This window comes from Symphodus melops (genome assembly GCF_947650265.1).
Source record: "Symphodus melops genome assembly, chromosome: 17".
Lineage (NCBI taxonomy): Eukaryota > Metazoa > Chordata > Actinopteri > Labriformes > Labridae > Symphodus > Symphodus melops.
In genome coordinates, this window is record NC_136707.1 from 10,518,442 (window position 1) to 10,538,007 (window position 19,566).

Below are 19,566 nucleotides of genomic sequence, written 5' to 3' on the forward strand. Positions count from 1 at the left end.
ACACACTCCTTTCCACCCCGCTGCCAGGCTCCGCTTCCCCGCACGGCAAGAAACAACACTCACTGTGGACGGACAGATACAGAGAAATTACCAAAATAAAGGATTTCGATCTTTTTGAGGACTGCTTTTGTTGGGAGTTTCAATTTTTGTAGCGTGTAATCTCCACTTCGCGTCGGACTGCCATGCGTCGTAGCAGTAATAGACTTTGAGGGTCACGTTTCTTGAGCCTTCTGGGATGTAGCGCTGGGTTAACTCAGCTCAACCCACCTTACAGACGTGGTTTCCCTTTAAAAGTGTTTTTTTTCTTTCTTTCTATCTTTTAAGAAGCTAATTGTTTGGTTTAAAATGTTAATGTTGGTTACTTGAAAGTGAAAGACTAAGTAAGACTCTCACTTTTGTGTAACATTGATGGTGGGTTCCCTGATTATGACCCCCGCCTGGAGGTCATAACTGGCACGTCTTATCTCCCGCCACATCACAGCCCCCCCACCCTAATGATGACTATGAGCTCTATATCGGACACTTTAGTCCCGCCTGATCCATCCAAATCGGCGTTTTTGGAGTTCGGCGGTCACGGCTACCCCGGACACCAGCAGCCCTCCCCCGGTCTGTCCCACAACCATTACCAGGTTCACGGACTGCACGCAGTCGGGCCCTCCCAGCACGATGGACCCTTCGCCTCCGGGGCATCGTCGTACGGTCGCCCGCTAGGATACCCACCTTATCACAGTCCCGTGAGCGCGCACCATCCTGGGGCTTACCTGCCTTATCAGCACGGAGGTCACGGTGGCGCGCTGGGACACACCAGACTTGAGGATGCCGGTACGTTCACTCACACAGAACAAATATTGAACAATATGGTTAATTGTCGCTTGCTGCACTTTAATTTTGGTAGCCCTACAGTGTATTATGTCAAATAACGGCTTCAATATTGTTCAGGGAGCCCAATAATGAAATATTGGCACACTGAAATAATTATCACATCGATTCAGGCTGTTGCCTTGACTGGTCTCAAACCAAAGGTAAACTAACTAAGACATTGAACATTATTTAACCTTGCAATTATTACGTTGTTTTTTGTTTTTGTTTTTATTTATTTTTCCCATAAAGGCTTTTTTCTTTATCAGTAGTCTGTGTTGTTTGGAATAAAGAAAAAGAAAATGTCCAAGTCAGAAGAAGTTTGCGCGAAACACTTAAAGGATTTACTATTATTCCTAACTGATGTGTTATTTAGGGCCAGGAAAATATTTGAATGAGGTCTTAAATATGAAAAACATGAAAATAAAATCAATGCGGAGCTGATTAATTGAATCCACCTGCAGGTCAGCCACATCGTCGTTTACTTTACTTTGAGGTTGGCTGGAGATGAATTTGAGGCCCACTCAGACTGTGGGACTCTTGACAAGATGCAGCCGACACCGGGCCTGCGGTGTCCCACAGCTCCAAACACAAACCCTCAGCTATCATATCTCAACATAACATCCACCGTGTCCTTACCGTAACCACTTAATAACAATAATAATAATAATATTAATAATAATATTAGTAATAATAAAAGTCCACTATTGAACTAATCATTTAGAGAAACCAAAATACAATTGAACTCGGATAAAACAACGCCTAATAGGCTATATTTAACCAAAACAAAAAATGTTTTTATCAATTAAAACAGCTTTTGAAAAATAAATAGCTTAAAACGCTAGATTACGTTTGATGTATGTAAAACCAAAAAAAAGGCCGACTGTGAGGAATAATGTCTTCAAGGCCATTAGCAACAGACAACTTCGAGTAAACGATGTATATATATGTATGTGTATATATATGTATATATATATATATATATATATATATATATGTATGTATGTATGTGTATGTATATATATATATATATATATATATATATATATATATATATATATATATATATATACATACACACACACACACACACACACACAATGATTTTCAAATGTTATCCAATCCCTCATCAGAGGAAGAAGAAGAGAAAAGAGGACACTTTAATTGCAGTATGAAGTGGATAACAACCGTCCTGTAAAGGCTTAATGATTTGCTGTCAGATCACAATGACCTGTTAAGAAGGGCCACAATAAATCATAGTAGTGTGCTTGGCAATAACGTCTCCGTTTTTTTTCTGTCAAAATTCTTAACTTTTTTCTTTCTTACTTTCTTACCTCTTCTGACCTTCTTAGCAAAATCAGCCTAATCCTCTTTTTGTTAGTTTAAGAAAATGATAAGCATTCAATCCATTATTTTTTCATTACTATTATAAAGTTGAAAAACATACATGCTGTACACACAGGACTTGGGGACATAAGTTATCACGATCAAATATGTCATATCAGTCAATATCTATAAATGTAACAGCTGATTTTTGCCCCTCAGTGAAAGTTAAAGAAATCTTTTTGTTGTGGTTTAACCTACGTTGTTGTGAGAGGAAAACGCTGATAGTAGAGTTTGCTGCTGGGCAGTGACGCTTTCTGGCCCAGTGCTTGCTGAGGGTCTTACACTAGTTTGGTACATTTGGTCTAAATCTTGAGTTTGTCGTGTTGAAACGTGTGATACTGTTTCAAATGGTGGAAAAGGTTTAGGTTGTTGCCTGTCTTAGCCTCACATGTCCTCTGGTGAGGTTAAAATCTATCATTTGTTATCTTTATTTTGAGAAAAATTACATTGCGATAATAAATCATATTGTGATAATTATCATTATGGTTTTATCACCCAGGCCTACATACTCCCAAAATACTTATCTCCACCATAAATAAATTTGTAATGAATGAAAATGACTTAATTCTCTCTGTTCTCTTTTTATTGAGTTCCTCTGCTTACCCACATCCATGACAAAGTACATCATTTGAAATTAATATGAATTCAAATTAATATTTTCTGGACTACATGTCGGACTTCAGTGCTTTGTTTAGCGTGTTCCTTTATCATGTAAGTTGAACAGATAAAACAAGCTCATTTTAATGTTCAACAGCAACACAATGTTATATACAAATTGATAATGAAATGTCCTCATCTCTTTAGAATAACCTTTAATCTTTACAATATTTTGAGACATTATAGTTGTCACCTATACATTTGATTTCCATGTTTTTTTGCAGTATTTTATAAGCGGCACTTCTCTAATTCACTGTCTATTAATCTCTCTGAAGGATTCTTTAATATGAGTGCGTTTGTCTGTATTATAGGCTTTAGAGATTTATACAAATCCTGTAAGACATTAAAAAAACATAACTTCATAATACCTCATTGTTATAAAGTATTTAGGAAAAGTTTTCCTCAAAAAGAAGGTTTACCACACCCTTATATTTTGTTAGACAGATAGAAAGAAACAAAGTCACATTAGGATCTGTGGCGCACAAGTCATGTTAAAAAACCCAAGGTGCATAACTGAACCCACTTAGGTTTTCTTTAAAAATTCACATCCTTTCTGTCTTTGAATAATGTTTTCTATGTGCTTCTCCTCTCTGTAATTTCTTAATGAAGTGAGACGCTGCTTTAGTTTCTTTAAACTTGCAGCTCAGTTACAGAATCTGAACATCTTGTGGGGCCTCGGCTTGTCCGCAGCTGTTCTCTCCTGCCACTGCAGGCTATAAACTCATGTCATAACAAAGATCAGCGTGGGCGAACATACACAGTTGTATAGCTGTCTCTAATTTAAAAAAAAAAAAAAAAAAAAGTAAAAGAAGTACAAGAGGAGGAAAACCCCTCTTGGCTGAGCTGCATGTAAACCAAACTACTTTAGAGAGGACAGAAAGCATTTCTCTTTGACCTAGTGTTGTACAGACTCACATCAGACTGTATTTCATAATTGGGCTGATATAAATCCATCAACAAAATATTTGTGTCACAGACTTTAATAATTTTGTATCCAACAGTACAAACCCTATCATTTTCCAAATGTCGTTATACATGTATTTCAACCCACTTGTAAAAAAAAAAATGCAACCACTGTCTCCATTTAGTGGGGCTAACATGCATTTAAACTTCTGCACTGTAGGTAAATTATAAGGCCCTTGTTTTTTCTGTTCCTATATGTTGTGGACTCTGAAGCACTACAAAAGAAAGTAATATCCCATGACTATTATTTAATTAATTGTTATCCCTAAATAGAATGTATTTTGTACAGAAACAAATGTACTCTCAAATGTTCTTGTTGTTTTCCTACATATCCATGACATTTTAAGCATCACAGTCTTCTTTCCCTGCTTAAATCGTCTGTGATCACATTCTGCCCCCCTCCTCTCCTATAGACCACGAGAAGCCAATGGCAGTGATAGAGAACGGGGAGGTGAGGCTGAACGGGAAGGGGAAAAAGATCCGGAAGCCGAGGACCATTTACTCCAGCCTGCAACTCCAGGCTCTCAACCAGCGCTTCCAGCAAACCCAGTACCTCGCCCTCCCTGAGAGGGCCGATCTGGCAGCCAAGCTGGGGCTGACTCAGACCCAGGTATTTAACGCACGCACGCACGCACGCACACACACACACACACACACACACACACACACACACACACACACACACACACACACACACACACACACACACACACACACACACACACACACACACACACACACACACACACACACACACACACACAGTGAAGTGGACACAGCCAGCAATACTTTATTTAGCCTTCCTTTCGATCCAACATGATGCCAGAAGAAGGCGTTTTGTAAAATAGTTTGCAAGCATTCAAGGGCAGACAGGTGTGAAAAATCATTATATTGGGGAAGGTAAATAAATAAACATGACATATGATATGTGATGACAAGCGCCAGAAACAATATGTGATGCCTAATTTCTCTAGTGACACGCGAGCATTCATTACCACTCCCAAAACATCAAAGTAAATATGAAACACTGTGAGAACGTTGTCTGTATGATATCCCTGGAGTGCATGACCAGGGCAAAGATAAATACAGATATATGCTTTTTTTATTGAGGAAAAAAATTGAAAACAGATTTACTTTCAAATCAAAATTTCTCAAGCAGTTGCAGAGTCAGCTACAAGAACCTCATAAAGCACAAACAGACGCATTCATTCTTGCGAACAAGTGTCATCTCTCCTTCCTCCATGTGTGATTACATTCTGGCACGCACTCAAATGAACATAAACGTCATGTGAGGTTTAGTCATACAGTAGCTTTTTGAAATGGTATCACAACACAAAGGAAAATCAATTAATTAAACAAAGCAAGGTAGAACAAAGAGGTCAGAAACTTACACCGCAAATTTAAAAGAATGAAACTATGACGCTGTGTGTTTTTATGTGTGTACACGTGTTGGGTGTAACAGTTCCGTACGTCTACCAGTTGACGTGAGGTAAAGACTTGTTCAGCCATTGGTAATCTTTACTTTTTTTCTGCGTTCTTTCTCTCAGAGGACATTCACACACAGGCAGACAAGCGTGAATAACAGTTTGAAAACATCAATTTTATCAGTCATCTAAAAGCAGGCAACCAAATGTTGATGCTGGAAGGGCTCAGCAGGGGTCAAATATTTGGTTTTACCAGTTTTATTAAAAGGCACTTTAGGATTTAAAGTATAAATATGTAACTGTCTAATTTCCTTTTATATAAGACAAAAGTAGTGTCACTCTATAGCAAATTAATGTTGTGTTATTTGTTAATCTCAATAATGCATTCTCTGTAAAAACCCCTTACTGAAATGGGCAGATATGGATTATTTGTGTTTTATTTTCTAAGCTTTTTTTTAATGTGTTTGTGAGGATAAAGTATGGTTTAATATCCTTAGTCAATCATTGTTTTTGTGTCAAACAGGGTTGCCATAGAATTAGCGTACAAGAATGCAAATAAACGTCGTCCCATGGCTACTTAGAAAAAATATCTGTATTTACAAATGAATTATGCATCTTTAGCTTCCTTGCAAGACATTTATATAGAGAAAAAGTTCATTTTAGGTAGGCTACAGTAGTTCCAGTTCACAATTGGATGCAATTGGATGGGTAAGGCGTCCGTCCATCTAAACTACTGCTACTTTAATATTTAGTCAATATAGCCGATCAGTTAGATGAATTAGTTTTCAGTTTAGTACTTGCAATCTCATGATTTCCACCAATCCAAAACTGAAACTGCTGCTAGCCTAATGAGTTGCGCTATGCTAAACTACGTTCACCTTTTGCTGAGTGACATGATTGACATAACTAAAATAAACAATCAATCATGTTAGATAACAGATAGCTGTAAAGGAAAGTAAAAGCTACTTTTGGTTGTAGCATAGCTAGCCAAGTAGCTAGCTTTTTTAAGCAGTTAGCCATGTTTTTTTGTTTTGTTTTTTCAGTTTTTCATTGTTTCATAATAGGCTACTTTTGTGCTGGGCTACCATAAGATTAGTTCTAGACCTGCAACTGCAATGTAATAAATCCATACAAACCTCTTATTAGGTAACTGCGCCAACAATGCAAAGCCACAATATACCTATAGCATATTAGAAATGAAAAACAAAAACCCTGAGAAATGAGGCCAGGATTGTTATGGAATACCTCTTTAATCTATACCTGTGTGTTTTTTTTCTTTGTTTTAAGTCACAATGATCAGATGAGCTGTCTTAATCCTATAGTTTATTGCATATTGTTATGTTTACATTGGCATTAAGCGTTGATCTGTTTGTTTAACTATTCCTATAGAGCCATCGTAGTTTGAAATGTGCTCTGCTACTAATTTTTCACTGTGGCTTTAACTGAAAAAATTATGTTTGTTCGTCGGACTGTTGGAGAACTCTCGTTTTAGGAATGCAGACACAATTTTTAGTCTATTTTAAGATAAAGATTGTGTCTCCTTGATTCCTGTCAGAGTCAAGGTAATACCCTTTTCAATAAAGCAAACTACAGTGGGGTTTCCCTCAATTTTCCCATTTGAATTTTAAGAAGCTTTACCACTATCTTTGTAATTTTACTGTGGTCAATGCTCCAAGCTACTTAACTAAGATGTAAAATTTAAAACACCAGTGAGGTAAGAACACTGCAGATCACTGATAAGTTAGAGCCAATAGTTGTTTGCAAGTCCCAGAAAAAAATCATCACAAGCTTGCAGTTTTTTTTAAATGGCCAAGCTTCCATCAATTGCTTCCACAATTTTTCCATTCACTCACACAGATTTAAATGGCAGCCCATAAAACTGCATCAGTTTCAGCTCATTAGGTGCAGACGTTACTTTGTTTTCTAGAATTTAAAAGATTCAGCAAGAGACGCGTTAAAAATGATGTCACAGCAGTTTCTCGTGGGATCAATAAGCTGAATAGAGGTAAGAATTCAGGGGGTACTATCTGTTCCTGGTCCTAAACCAAGCTTACCAGTACGACATCGTCCAGCATAAACTCTGCACATAGATATACAGTAATAACCTTAAGTCCACACACACACACACACACACATATAAAACCATGAGTCCACTTGTCTGCATCTTTATACACATACAGAAACAAACATAGATAGATAGATAGATAGATACTTTATTGATCCCGAGGGAAATTCAAGCATAAACACACACGCTTAAAGATAATGATCATACACCACATCTCTATCCCGCCTTCATGTCATTAGGCCTACGGCCAAGTGCCGACCACTTTGCATCTGATTCTCTAATGTTCCCAGACACAGCTGAGAAATGGCACGTAGCACAGTCCTTACATTTTTCCATGAAACTCTAATTTCTCTCTCTCACGCACTCACAAACACACACACAAATAACATCAAGATTAAACCCCCCACAAAATTGTAATGGTTTGATTCAATATTCATAAATATTCAGACATGCATTGCAAAGTTTGGTTTATTTGTCATGGCCACACACACACACACACACACACACACACAAACACAATGGCACCTGGCCTGCCTCTAAGCCACCCCCCTCTGGTAATGCTGGTGTCATTAGTCGCAGTCTCAGAGAAGCTGTCAACTCTTTGTTGCTGTTGGAATATGAAACCAATAATTACAGCAGAAATACTTAAACTGAGGTTGCAACTTAACATGCTGCTGATTGACTTCTGGGCTCATATGCTACGCTTCAAATATTAAGGTTTTCTTCTGTGAGCTATGAACTTTGGTGTACCGCACAAGGTAATAATCACATTGCAGGAACTGTAGTTGTTGTTTTTACATGGGTGGCTTTTAAGTTTATTTAAGGCTTAGTGATGAGACAAGAAAATCTTTTCAATTTGATTTTTTGTTGATTTAGATTTTTGGGAAGTTGGAGACAAAAATTTTTGAACTCAACGAGTTAATTTCTGCAGAATTTTGTGGTGCTATTTTTATTGCATTGGAGGATAATGGCTTGAAAGCTTAATTCAATCTGATAACTTCTAACAGGCTGTGACTGACGGCAGCAATTACTCTGTAACAATAGCGGACATATTTGATGTCAGATTTTGCTCTGCATGACTATTTTCTAAGTCATAGCTGAATGCTGGGTGTGAAAGCTGGCTGCTTTTTTGAGAACCAGTGCTAAGTTTTTCCACATATTAAGAGTCAATTATACCAGTCTCAAATTAGATTTTATGTGAAATCAAGTTTTTTCAAACACTTCAACCATCTTCATAAATTCCCATAAAAGCCCAGGATAAGATTTCACAAGACTGTCAGTGTCAACAAAAAAACAAAACAAATTTAGCGCCTAGTGTTTTTTCCTCCTCTCTTTTCTTGCTGTTTTATCTCTCTCTTCTTTGGGCACACAACTCTAGTCCTTTGGGTGCCTGTTTCAGATTTATGACACAGTTAAAACCTGTGTGTGACAAGAGTAACGTTCACTGACTGTACATAATTATTTATGATTCATTTGTTCCAGCTAAACTGACAGGTTTCCCCCATGGCATATTTCATGCTCAATTTGCCTTAATGCTAGAAAACAGATGAGTTATATAAACAACACAACTGAATCATCTCTAACCACAAAAAAGACTATAGGGATATTTAGCTCAACATGTTGACATATTTTAATAGGATAATGTGTGTCTTATTACCACATACTGTACGCACAAAATCCTCACTATGTGACTACTGCCATATGAAATCCAAGGTTTTCATAACTTTGACAAAATCACTTCATTATGGCTGGACTCTCTTAATTGTATCCTGCAAGTTTAACATTGTTTTTATTCGCTGTATATACAGTATATACATTACATGTTGTGCATTCTGCTGTGGACTTTTCGGGAATAACCACGTGATTGTGAATCACAGTTAATACCGTGTGTGATGGCGTTTATATCACCATGTTAGTTCATGATTCCTATCGGCACAGACATGTTAGTGTTTGCCGGAATTCTGTAATATGTTTTATGTGATATTATTAAATAACTGTATTGGACTTAGACTTAGACTTAGACTAAACTTTATTGATCCTTTGGGATGACTCCCTCAGGAAATTTAGGTTCCAGCAGCATATACAATAATTGTACAAAATAAAGATCAAAAATGTAACACAAAATACAAAAAATGTATTGTAAGTAACAATATACAGAATAATATAGCATCAATAATAGAACACTCTTCCATTGGAAGGAATATACCAGAAATATGCATGGAGGAAGCAAAATATACAAAAAAAGGCAGTGATTATTGTTGCAATTATTGCACTTGGTTGAGATTATTATTGCACATTGTGTGTCCCATACTTACATAATTGTGGTTTACTTTATTGCATTGTCATCTTTAATGGTATTCTAAAAGGTGCATCATAGTTGGTATACAGTAGTGTATAAGCATTGTGTGAGCTCTATTGTAGTGACCAAGAGCACTTCAATGCAGTTCACTTGTTCGATTTATAAATGTGGTTCTCCTAGCGGCCTAGCCTGTATGTTTTTTATTCAGTCACAGCTGCTTTGTTGCATTTTATTGTCTTTTACATTGGAATTTAGTGATGGGAATTGCGGCTCTTTTTAGAGAACAGGCTCTTTTGGCTCGGCTCACCAAAAAGAGCCGGCTCTTTGGGCTCCCAAGTGGCTCTTCAGATTTTTTGTAAAAATATGCATTATATAAAATGTTTATAATATAAACACACTTTTATTTATACACTCTGCAGAGTTGCAGCTTGAAGAGGAAACAGAAGAGAGAGAGAGAGAGAGAGAGAGAGAGAGAGAGGGGGAAAAAACCAAATTAACAAGCAGCCCTGGCCAGGATTTTTTGAAATATCGAGGTCAACATTCGAAAAAAACATTTATTTGAGGCAAAACTGTTTAGTGTGTCTTTGTATGAGTGTGTTGCTGCAATCATAAAATATATGAAAGTGTAACTGAATTATTTGTGTGTGTGGTGTTGCTGCCTCACAATACATAACTAAGGTGATCTCTAACTGTATATTAAGTGTTTGGTATAGGATATGGTGATTGACTGAGTAATATAGAGAGACTCTGGTCTTTGGATGTAACTGGGTCCTGGTCTTTGGATGTAACTGGGTCCTGGGCTGATAATGGGCTTCCTGGACCTGACTCCACATTCATCTCACTGGTTCCTTCTCCTGCTCTTTCTCTCTCCTCTCCTCCCGTCTCATCCTCTGTTAAATTTTTAAAAAGAAAAGCCTCAGTATACTGAGTCATGATTATTACAATTGTAATGCCATGTTTAGTCACAGTATTACTTATCCATCCAAAAATCCAAATAATATTATAAAATGCTGTTCAGCCTTGAACACGAACTTCAAATATTCTGATTCATGTCCTTTCATTTTTCAGCCCAGGCTACATTTACATCTCTATTGTCTATCTGTTGCATCTATAGGCTCATCCACTGTTTCTCATTCTCTTAGCTTGTTACAGTTTTGGTCACCAAACACATAGACACTAAATGGTGACAATGTCTCAAAATGAAGGAACCCTACACCAAATCCTCTTTCTAAAAAATCAAGTTCAAAATAAAAAGTTCCCCTCTCCTCTTTGCCTGATCATCCTCTGCCTTTCTTGCTGCAACAAATGACAACTTGATTGACGCTGCCTTAAAACTACGTTACATCGTTGCTCCGATTCAAATAGACCTGCAGTCACGTCGCGAGACTCGCGACCGTGTTTACTTTAGAAAAATACGCGGAGGACATGACAGAGGAGTCAACCTCTGTCTCTCTCTCTCTCCTGTCCGTCTGCTGCGTGTATAACCCCTCCCCTCCCCTTGCTCAGTGAGGACACAGACGCAACCGCACATCTTCACCAATGATATCCGGCTTTAACAGAAAAAAGACAAGAAAAAAACTAATCGGCTCCCATCTGGCTCCCAATGACGAGCCGGCTCCTGTCGTTCACTTCAAAGAGCCGAGTCTTAGAGCCGTTACGTTCGCGACAGACACATCACTATTAGAATTGTAGCTATGGCCTACATAAATATGTTACTAGTTTCCTTTTTACAAGCAATGTCGCAGGCTGCTCCTTAGTTACCATTAGTGTCAGCCAACTTTTTTTGCAAAGACTTAAACACTAATTATATATCGTAACTTTTGTGACGGAGATTTAAAAAAGGGATTTAAAGGTAGAGTCAGCAGCATTGTTAGTTTGTCGCAGCAAGAAGCATACACTCACTGCTGGACCTAGTTTGTACGTTTACTGCTTGGACCTTGTCACGATGCGAGCAGAACACAGGGAAGGAGGACCCAATTGCAGAAAAAACAAAAAACATTTATTTTAACTAAAAAGGCAAAAACATAAACAAAAACTTACTAGTCAAAAGAATAATCCAAAATCCATGAGGAGCAAAACAAAGACTTCCAAAAAAGCAGGGAGACGAAAGGACAAAGGCTCAGAAGACACATGAACGACAAAAGACAATGAACCGACACAGAGGGTAACAAAGACAGAGACTAAATAGACGTGAGATAATTAGACACAGGTGAGACTAATGACACAGGTGAGGACAATCAAGGCAATCACACAGGCGGGAAACACAAGGAACACAGAACACAAGACCAGAACACTTGAGGACAAGTAAAAAAGTAAAACCCAACACTGACACCACCAAAACCAGATATTACAAAATAAAACAGGAAACACTAAATACTAGACTTACCAGGGAATTAATAAAACAGAACTCAAAACTCTGAAATATAACCTAAACGAAACCAAACCAAGCTACCGCACTACAAGCTAACCACAGGTGTCTGGGAGATAACCACCCTCAAGTTCACCTTCATTTTAGAATGAGCTCTACCCGCAATGTTTTAAGCTTTACTTTAAGAAGTCTGTACTTTCTCTGCTTTGCTGGCAAGTCCATGTCTCCCATCATATTCGCAGGTCCAGTTGCCATAGTGTATTCACTCAGAACTCACCAAGCAGAGACCAAAGTCTATGCAGATACAGTCACCACCACACATAGTATAGAGCCCCATAAGTTATGATTAAGTGGCATTACTGTTGGAAGTCTGTATTCATTTTTTTTACGAAGAAGCTACTGACCGACTTTAAGGAATGGTATAAAACAGGCAGGATGTGTAGAACAGGTATCGTAACTCTGACAGAGACTTAATTGGTTTTGTTAGCTAACATTTCTGGCAGGGACTTCAAAACTAATAACATAAACACGCAAAAATTGCTGGCAGTTACTTAAGACAGCAGGTTACATGACTGACAGGGACATTGAAACCAATTACAGATAACTTTTGGCAAACAATAAAGAAGCGGTTAAACTCGCATGAATTACTCACAAAGACTTGAGAACTCTTTTTATAACACTGACAGAGACTTCACACCAGTAGACCCAATCAAATGTGTAAGTGTGCTACAACAAATAAATTACATAAGATAATAGTTATCAATAACGACGTTTACGTGTGCACAATTTCATCAGTCTGATAAAAATTCCGATTTCAGTTTACACGGATGCTACATAAAATGATGGGATTATGCCATGCATGTTCATACATCAGCATTTAATCAGAATAATACATTCTGACATGCGCACACTGGTCCCACCTGTGAAACATCGGAAGAAAATGTTATTACCACACCACACCATTACATATATGACCTATAAAAACTTTAAACAACTATGGTTTGTTTTACACCCTGAAAATGGGAAATAAAAATAGTGTTCTAAAAGTTATATTATTGGTTAGATCATTGAATAAAAAAATAAACTGACATTAATGATAAACCGTAAAAAATAATAAATCAGAATTTGATTCTGCCTCACACATGATAATGACTTTAAAATTAGGTCATCGTTCTTCTTAATTCTGAGTTCACTTATATTATTTTAACACTACATTATAATTTGTCTCACTTGACATTAAAAATATCATTTTTTAAGCACAAGTTTTAATGCCAGTGTGTCAACATTCATATCACTTAACAGTTTACAATAACTCTGTTGATATAGAAGATTTTGCTGTAGCTTAATTGCTGGGAAAGGCGCTAAATATCCTCAAAAGTGGATTCTTTTAGGTTATGCGCTCTGATAGAGAGGTAAATGGAAACATATTACTTTAATGGGGCAGACATGCGCAGTGAGAATCATTTTACCCCAGTCAAACACACACGATCAGATCGAGCGTGTACATGGATCCTGATCCGAACAACGATCGGCACAAACCACCCCTCTCGATCGGAATGAAATTTCTTTCCGAATGAGCCTGATCGGATCAGTCCGTTCTGATTGACATGTTTACATGAAGCATTTTGATCAGGCTTTTATTCCGATCATTTGTATCCATGTAAACACAGTTTTAACAGACACTGAAGAACCATTAATGTAGGCTAACAACTTTGGTAGAGATTTAAACTGATAATGTTAGCTCAGGATAACATTGTCAGGGCGAGGCTGTTAATTTAACAAGTCGATGTATATTGTATAGTAGGGATGCTCGATATTGGCTTTTCTACCGATATTCCGATATTGTCCAACTCTTAATTTCCGATACCGATATCACCGATATATGCAGGCTTTTTACATCAAAACTGTTAGGTAACAACAACATAAAATATCTCCTGTGGAATTAACACATTATGCCTAATTTTATTGTGATGCCCCACTGGATGCATATGTGAATGAAACATGGCTTTCCAAACGTACACACTGAGAAAAATAAGAGAACAACTTAAATTATGGAAAAAAGGGCCATATTTATTTAGAGTTAGAGAGAAACCTCAACAACAAACAGCCTCAAACAACACCACAGACAATATAAAAAAAAGGAAGAGGCATATCTTCAGTCCATTAGTTGTAAACAAACATAGTCAATGAATGACTGGCCATAACTTGTCAAATAATATACTCAAACTGGGCTCAATCTCTTTTGAGAGTAACAAAATCCTCTCTCCTGATGCCTCCAGTACTCCAAAGGGCATCCTTTCGAGGGGATGGCTTCTCCTAGGTATGCATGCACCTAAAGAAAGAATAAAAAAGACAGGGAATAAATATATAGAATTCCTCCATTTCTTTAATAGAATTTCTATTATTTATTTTTCTTTGAAGCACTGACTGCCAAATGGTTATTGTATTCATTGCATGTAATGTATATTTTTAATGTGACGCACACAGCACAGCAGGTTAAATTTAGTTTGATGATTAGAGTTAATCAATTACTCACCTGCGCTGTCTCGCTTGTAGGTGCTTGAGCTGCAACTTCATTCTCTGCAAGGATTTCTTGGTACAGGTTCGAGCCTTCTTAGGTGGGCAGTCCTGGGTCATCTGCACTTCCACCAGCAGCCTCTCCATTGCTGCCACATTGTTTTTTCTCAGTTGACTCTTTAAGCGACAACTGTGTGGTTTTCTTCGGTTTCGGCTGTTGCTTCTTTTCATCACTTTGCTGCACAAATGTAGCAACTCCGCGTGATTCTTCTTGACATGGGTTATTAAAATTGATGTATTAAAGGAAGACACCTTGTTTCCTCCTCGCATAACCGACGCTTTGCAGTCATTGCAAATTGCAAATTTATTATCCGTAGTTGACACTTGGAAATAGTTCCAAACCACGGACACCTCATTCACCGGGTGAGCTAACTTGTTAGCCACGAGTCTAGCCTGTTGTATTTGTTGTTGTTAACGTCATCAAGCGCGCGCCCATAAACGTCTCGTGCTGCGTTCATGCAGACTCGGAAATTCCAATATCGGTTCCAATATCGGTTGTAAAAATACGATACCGATATTTCCAAATATTACATTTTTAAGTCAATATCGGCCGATAATATCGGCCCTCCGATATTATCGGACATCCCTATTGTATAGTGTTGCTTTTGTTCTCAGATGTTCATTTGAATGTTGAGTTAAGCATGGAAAAAAGATTTGTCAACCCGTGGAAAGATAAAAGGTTATTATTTGCAGCTGAAGAGAATTATTACACAACTGACCCATAACCTTAAAAAGCCCTTACAGGTCAGTGAAAGTGCTGTTCTTGTTGCATGGGTATTTTTAACACCAAACAAACCATACATTGAGTGTAGCTAAAATTTCTGTTGCATGTTGTCTATTCTCATTGAAATCATATATTACATTTTCTAATAAGGTTTTCAATCGGTATCTAAGTATTTTCTATTGGTCGTAGTATTTAGTCTTACCCTTTTTTTTTTTTGTCTTACAGGTCAAAATATGGTTCCAGAACAAACGGTCCAAATACAAGAAGATCATGAAGAATGGGCCCTGTGGACCTGAGGGAGACCACCTTGCCCCCCCTGCGCCATCCTCCGCTTCTCCATGCTCTCTGTGGGACATCAGCATGGCTGCAAAAGGCGCACCAATGCACTCTGGAGGATACATGAACAATTTTGCTCACTGGTATCCAGGACACCAGCAGGACTCCATGCCAAGAACTCAGATGATGTGACAGAGATGCAAAACCTCCAGGACAAATGGATATAACACAGCAAGCTGATTGGAGCTGTTAGGGACACTGACATTGTTGTCTGAGCCACTCTGGAGGCAAAAATAATTAAACTCAACCAGTAGCGAAAATTGTAGCTAAGTTCCTGAAAATGCTACAGACAACTATGAGATCTTTAAAAGTGTTTCAAAATTATTACTATGATTCAACTTTTGTTTCTACAAGGGCTATCCTCTAATTGAACAAAACATGTATTGAATAAAATGATTCTTAGAGAGTCAAGTTTGCATTGGTCTAATGGTTGCAGAAAAACAAACCTCAAACTTCCCCAGGAAGTGCCCTGTGGTAGCTATCTATTTTAGAGTAAGAGATAAGGAAAAGCTTTAAGGATAATGTCCACATTTTGATGGTGTCTGGCAGGTTTGCTATGGGAAGTGCATCTCCTCTGTGAGAGTTACATTCACGTGGACACACTAAAGCTTATTGTCGGGTACAATGCCTTTGGTCACAATAAGCCAACAGCACTGTAGAACCAAACTCGCTTTAGGCACAGGTGGTTTCATATTTGCATTGCAAGGTGTTTTTTTTTTGTTGTTGTTTTTTTTTTTTTACAACTTTAGCTAATTTGAATGTATGATGTATATTTGCCTCAAAAGTAAACACAAATAGCAAATGCTATGTTTTACATCAGGTGTAGATCAGAGTGGCGGAAATAGACTCAGTAGTGTTTTTATTCAAATGTGGCCACAATAAGCTTAATAATCAATACAGTCTCACTTAAAACAGCCATGTTATTTTTGCCTTCAGCACGTCTCTGCTTTAAAATGTGGTAACTTTCATCAAAAAACTACAACTCTAAACTTATGACAACCCCAAGCTGCAGGTCTGTTTTCAGGGTTTTTTCTGTCTTGCAAGGGGCCATAGCAGAACAGGTTTATGTGGAAAAAGAAGGGTTCTTCAGGGTTTTTTCCTAGTATTTCTTAATGGAACTGTGCTGATCTCAAATTAAAAAATGACACATCGGAGTAGAGAATTAAAGCCAATTAGAATGTTTTTTTTATGCTGACGTGTGTGCTTTTTTATCATACTGACGAGGGTGTATCATGAACCTTTAAAGAGCCAGCATGAAGTTGATTGACGTCCCAACATGGGGCTCAGGTCAGGTATGCAATAAGTGACTTTATGGTACTTAAAATTCCATTGTTTTGAGTATATGGGGGAAGGCATGAATTTGACATGCCGGATTTATTTTATGAGTCGAATTTTATATATATTTTTTCATTTAAAAAAATGTAAATGGGTAAAAGATGAAGCCAAAAAAGGAAATGCCAAAAAATGTATTGGAAAGCCATATTTGTATAAAACGAAATTTCATCAGATCATTCATGACTACTGTGCTGAGTTTGTCATTATCATATTTCATATAAAAATAAAATCACTTAGGTCATTCTTCAGTTTTTCACTCAGAAGGAGGAGGTTTAAGGGGCAGACAGAAGGGTTGTATGCAGAGACTTTGGATTCAGTTCCAAATGTGACTGTTATTGCATTCACATTTTCTCAGTATTTTCTGTTGTATAGTAATGGTTATCATCTGTGCCCATACGGATACAGCCCGCAAGACTGTTTATTTTGCCTGCGAAACAATCCATAATTAAACCCACAAAAAAAGTAACTCATGAAAAAAATGTCAAATGCGCAATTAAATGCCCTTCAGGGCTGGTGTCTGTCTTTCTAGGCCATGATCAAGGTCTTGAACACAACATCAGCGGAAATGTCATTCCGTCATTATGTCGTGTTTTCAGTGATTGACAGGTGTCAATGGACAATGGCTGCTAAAAAAAGAAAAGTTGATGCAGAGTGTCCCTCTTTTCAGGAAAAATGAATTTATGATTTTTTTCATAGTGGAAGTGAGGGGCAAGCCCAGGGGCTTACTAGGCCCAGTGCTGTGTACTCCTCGATCAGAAAAATGTTCCCCACCCCGGTTGTAAAGAGAGGAACTCCTTGAGAACTTCAGTGAAGTTTACATTCATAAATCCTGATCTGTTGACTGGAAACTATTCAATAATCTCTTACATTCTCATAATTTGCCAATAACATATTAGTAACGGCCAGGAGTATGTAATGTCATATAAATCAAAAATCTATCTACCTATTTGAGCTTGTTTTTTTGTTTTGTTTTTATAAAGGAAAATGTGTTTTTGCATTTTCAACAGATATAAAATTGAGGCTTCAGGTATGCTGTGCTAGAATAACAAATCCCTTCTCCGTGTGCCTCAGCGGCCTGAAGCCATTTACTCTAAAGTCATAAATCAGTAGAAGCAGGTCACGTATTTTTGCCCTCCAAGCATCTGGAGAAGCAAAAGCAGTCGTCAAATATCGTCAATGATTTTATAAAATGACCATGTCAATTATAGGTAATTTAGGACACAGCTTGTTAAATAAAGCTTTCACTCTGTTGCTGTAATTATCTGTAATTGCCAGTCAAGGGAATATTCTTCGGCCTCGGGCAAAAGGAAAAACGCTAGGAAGTAGTGGATTACACCAAACTGGATTACTGAGGACTAATCCTCTCACAATTATTTGATCCCATGAATTAATATAACCAAAATGTATTTTTACAACACTGTTTTATGATCTTATAGGGTTTGATTTAATTCCCCTTTTTAGTATTGTATAAAAGAGCTAAAAACCGCTACTCTTTATCTTGTTATTTTAATGAAAGTTAAAATATTCCTTCCAGAGATCATTGTTTGGTCAGAAGGGCCAAAGGGACAAAAGGAAACTCTTGTTAAATTACCTTCAGGTGCTGTTTAATTGGGGAAGAAAAGGCCATGGTAACATGAGCTGTGTGTCGGTGGGAATTAATAAGTTTCAAGGGGTAAGAATTCTTAACTTGTTAGATGTTTTGCTGCAATGCCACAGTCCTATGTGTGTGTTACATAACCCGATAGTGGAAACAAAAATACGGCTTCAAATAATATTTTTAAATGATTCTAAACAAATGCATGTATCTCGATGATTAACTGGATGTTTTTGATAACCCTCGTTTCATCAGGAAGGCCTTGTTCTGTCACGGTGGGCGCGATGAACAGAGAGGAGGAGGACCCAAGTGCAGAAAAAAAATAATGATTTATTTAAACTGAAAAAGCACAAAACAAAATCAATATCAATATCAAAAAACGAAGTCCATAAGGGAAAACTGGGAGCCACGAGAAAACACAGAAAACATGAACGGACATCCGACAAACTACAGAAGACAATGAACCTACACAGAGGCTAAGAAACACAGAGACGAAACAGACATGGGGTAATCAAACACAGGTGAGACTAACGAGACAGGTGAGGACAATCAGAGCAATCAAGACAACACTGAGGACACTAAACGTGACAACACTGAGGACCAGAACTACACATTAAAATAGGAAATGCCTAGAAAGACTAAACTAAGAAAACACACATGAGAAAACAGGCAACACAAGGGATTAATAAAACAGAACTCAAAACACTGATATAAAACCAAACCAAACCATGACATGTTTGTCTGAGTTTAAATCAGTCTGTAACAACTACTTGACTGTTTCAGGATGAAGAAGAAAATAATACAGTATCATCAGCATAAAGACAACTGTAACATCTTTTTAATTTCTAAATAGAAATCAAAGTGGCCCCAGGATACATCCCTCGGGTATTCCTTTAAGTAATGTGTAGGGTAATTTTATATGATGTGCAATAACTGCTTTTGGACCAGCTCAATCTCAATCATTTGGCATTACCACCACA

At 37.6% G+C, this 19,566-nt stretch overlaps 1 protein-coding gene across 1 annotated transcript; it reads left to right on the forward strand.

The window, feature by feature from the left end:
- The first annotated feature begins 399 nt into the window (after positions 1-399).
- Positions 400-16,696, forward strand: LOC306838814 (homeobox protein Dlx4a-like). The gene is made up of 3 exons (XM_079367188.1): positions 400-822; positions 4,278-4,474; positions 15,547-16,696. The coding sequence occupies exons 1-3, from the start codon at positions 495-497 to the stop codon at positions 15,787-15,789; spliced, it is 768 nt and encodes a 255-aa protein (XP_079223314.1). The 5' UTR covers positions 400-494; the 3' UTR covers positions 15,790-16,696.
- Positions 16,697-19,566: the final 2,870 nt, after the last annotated feature.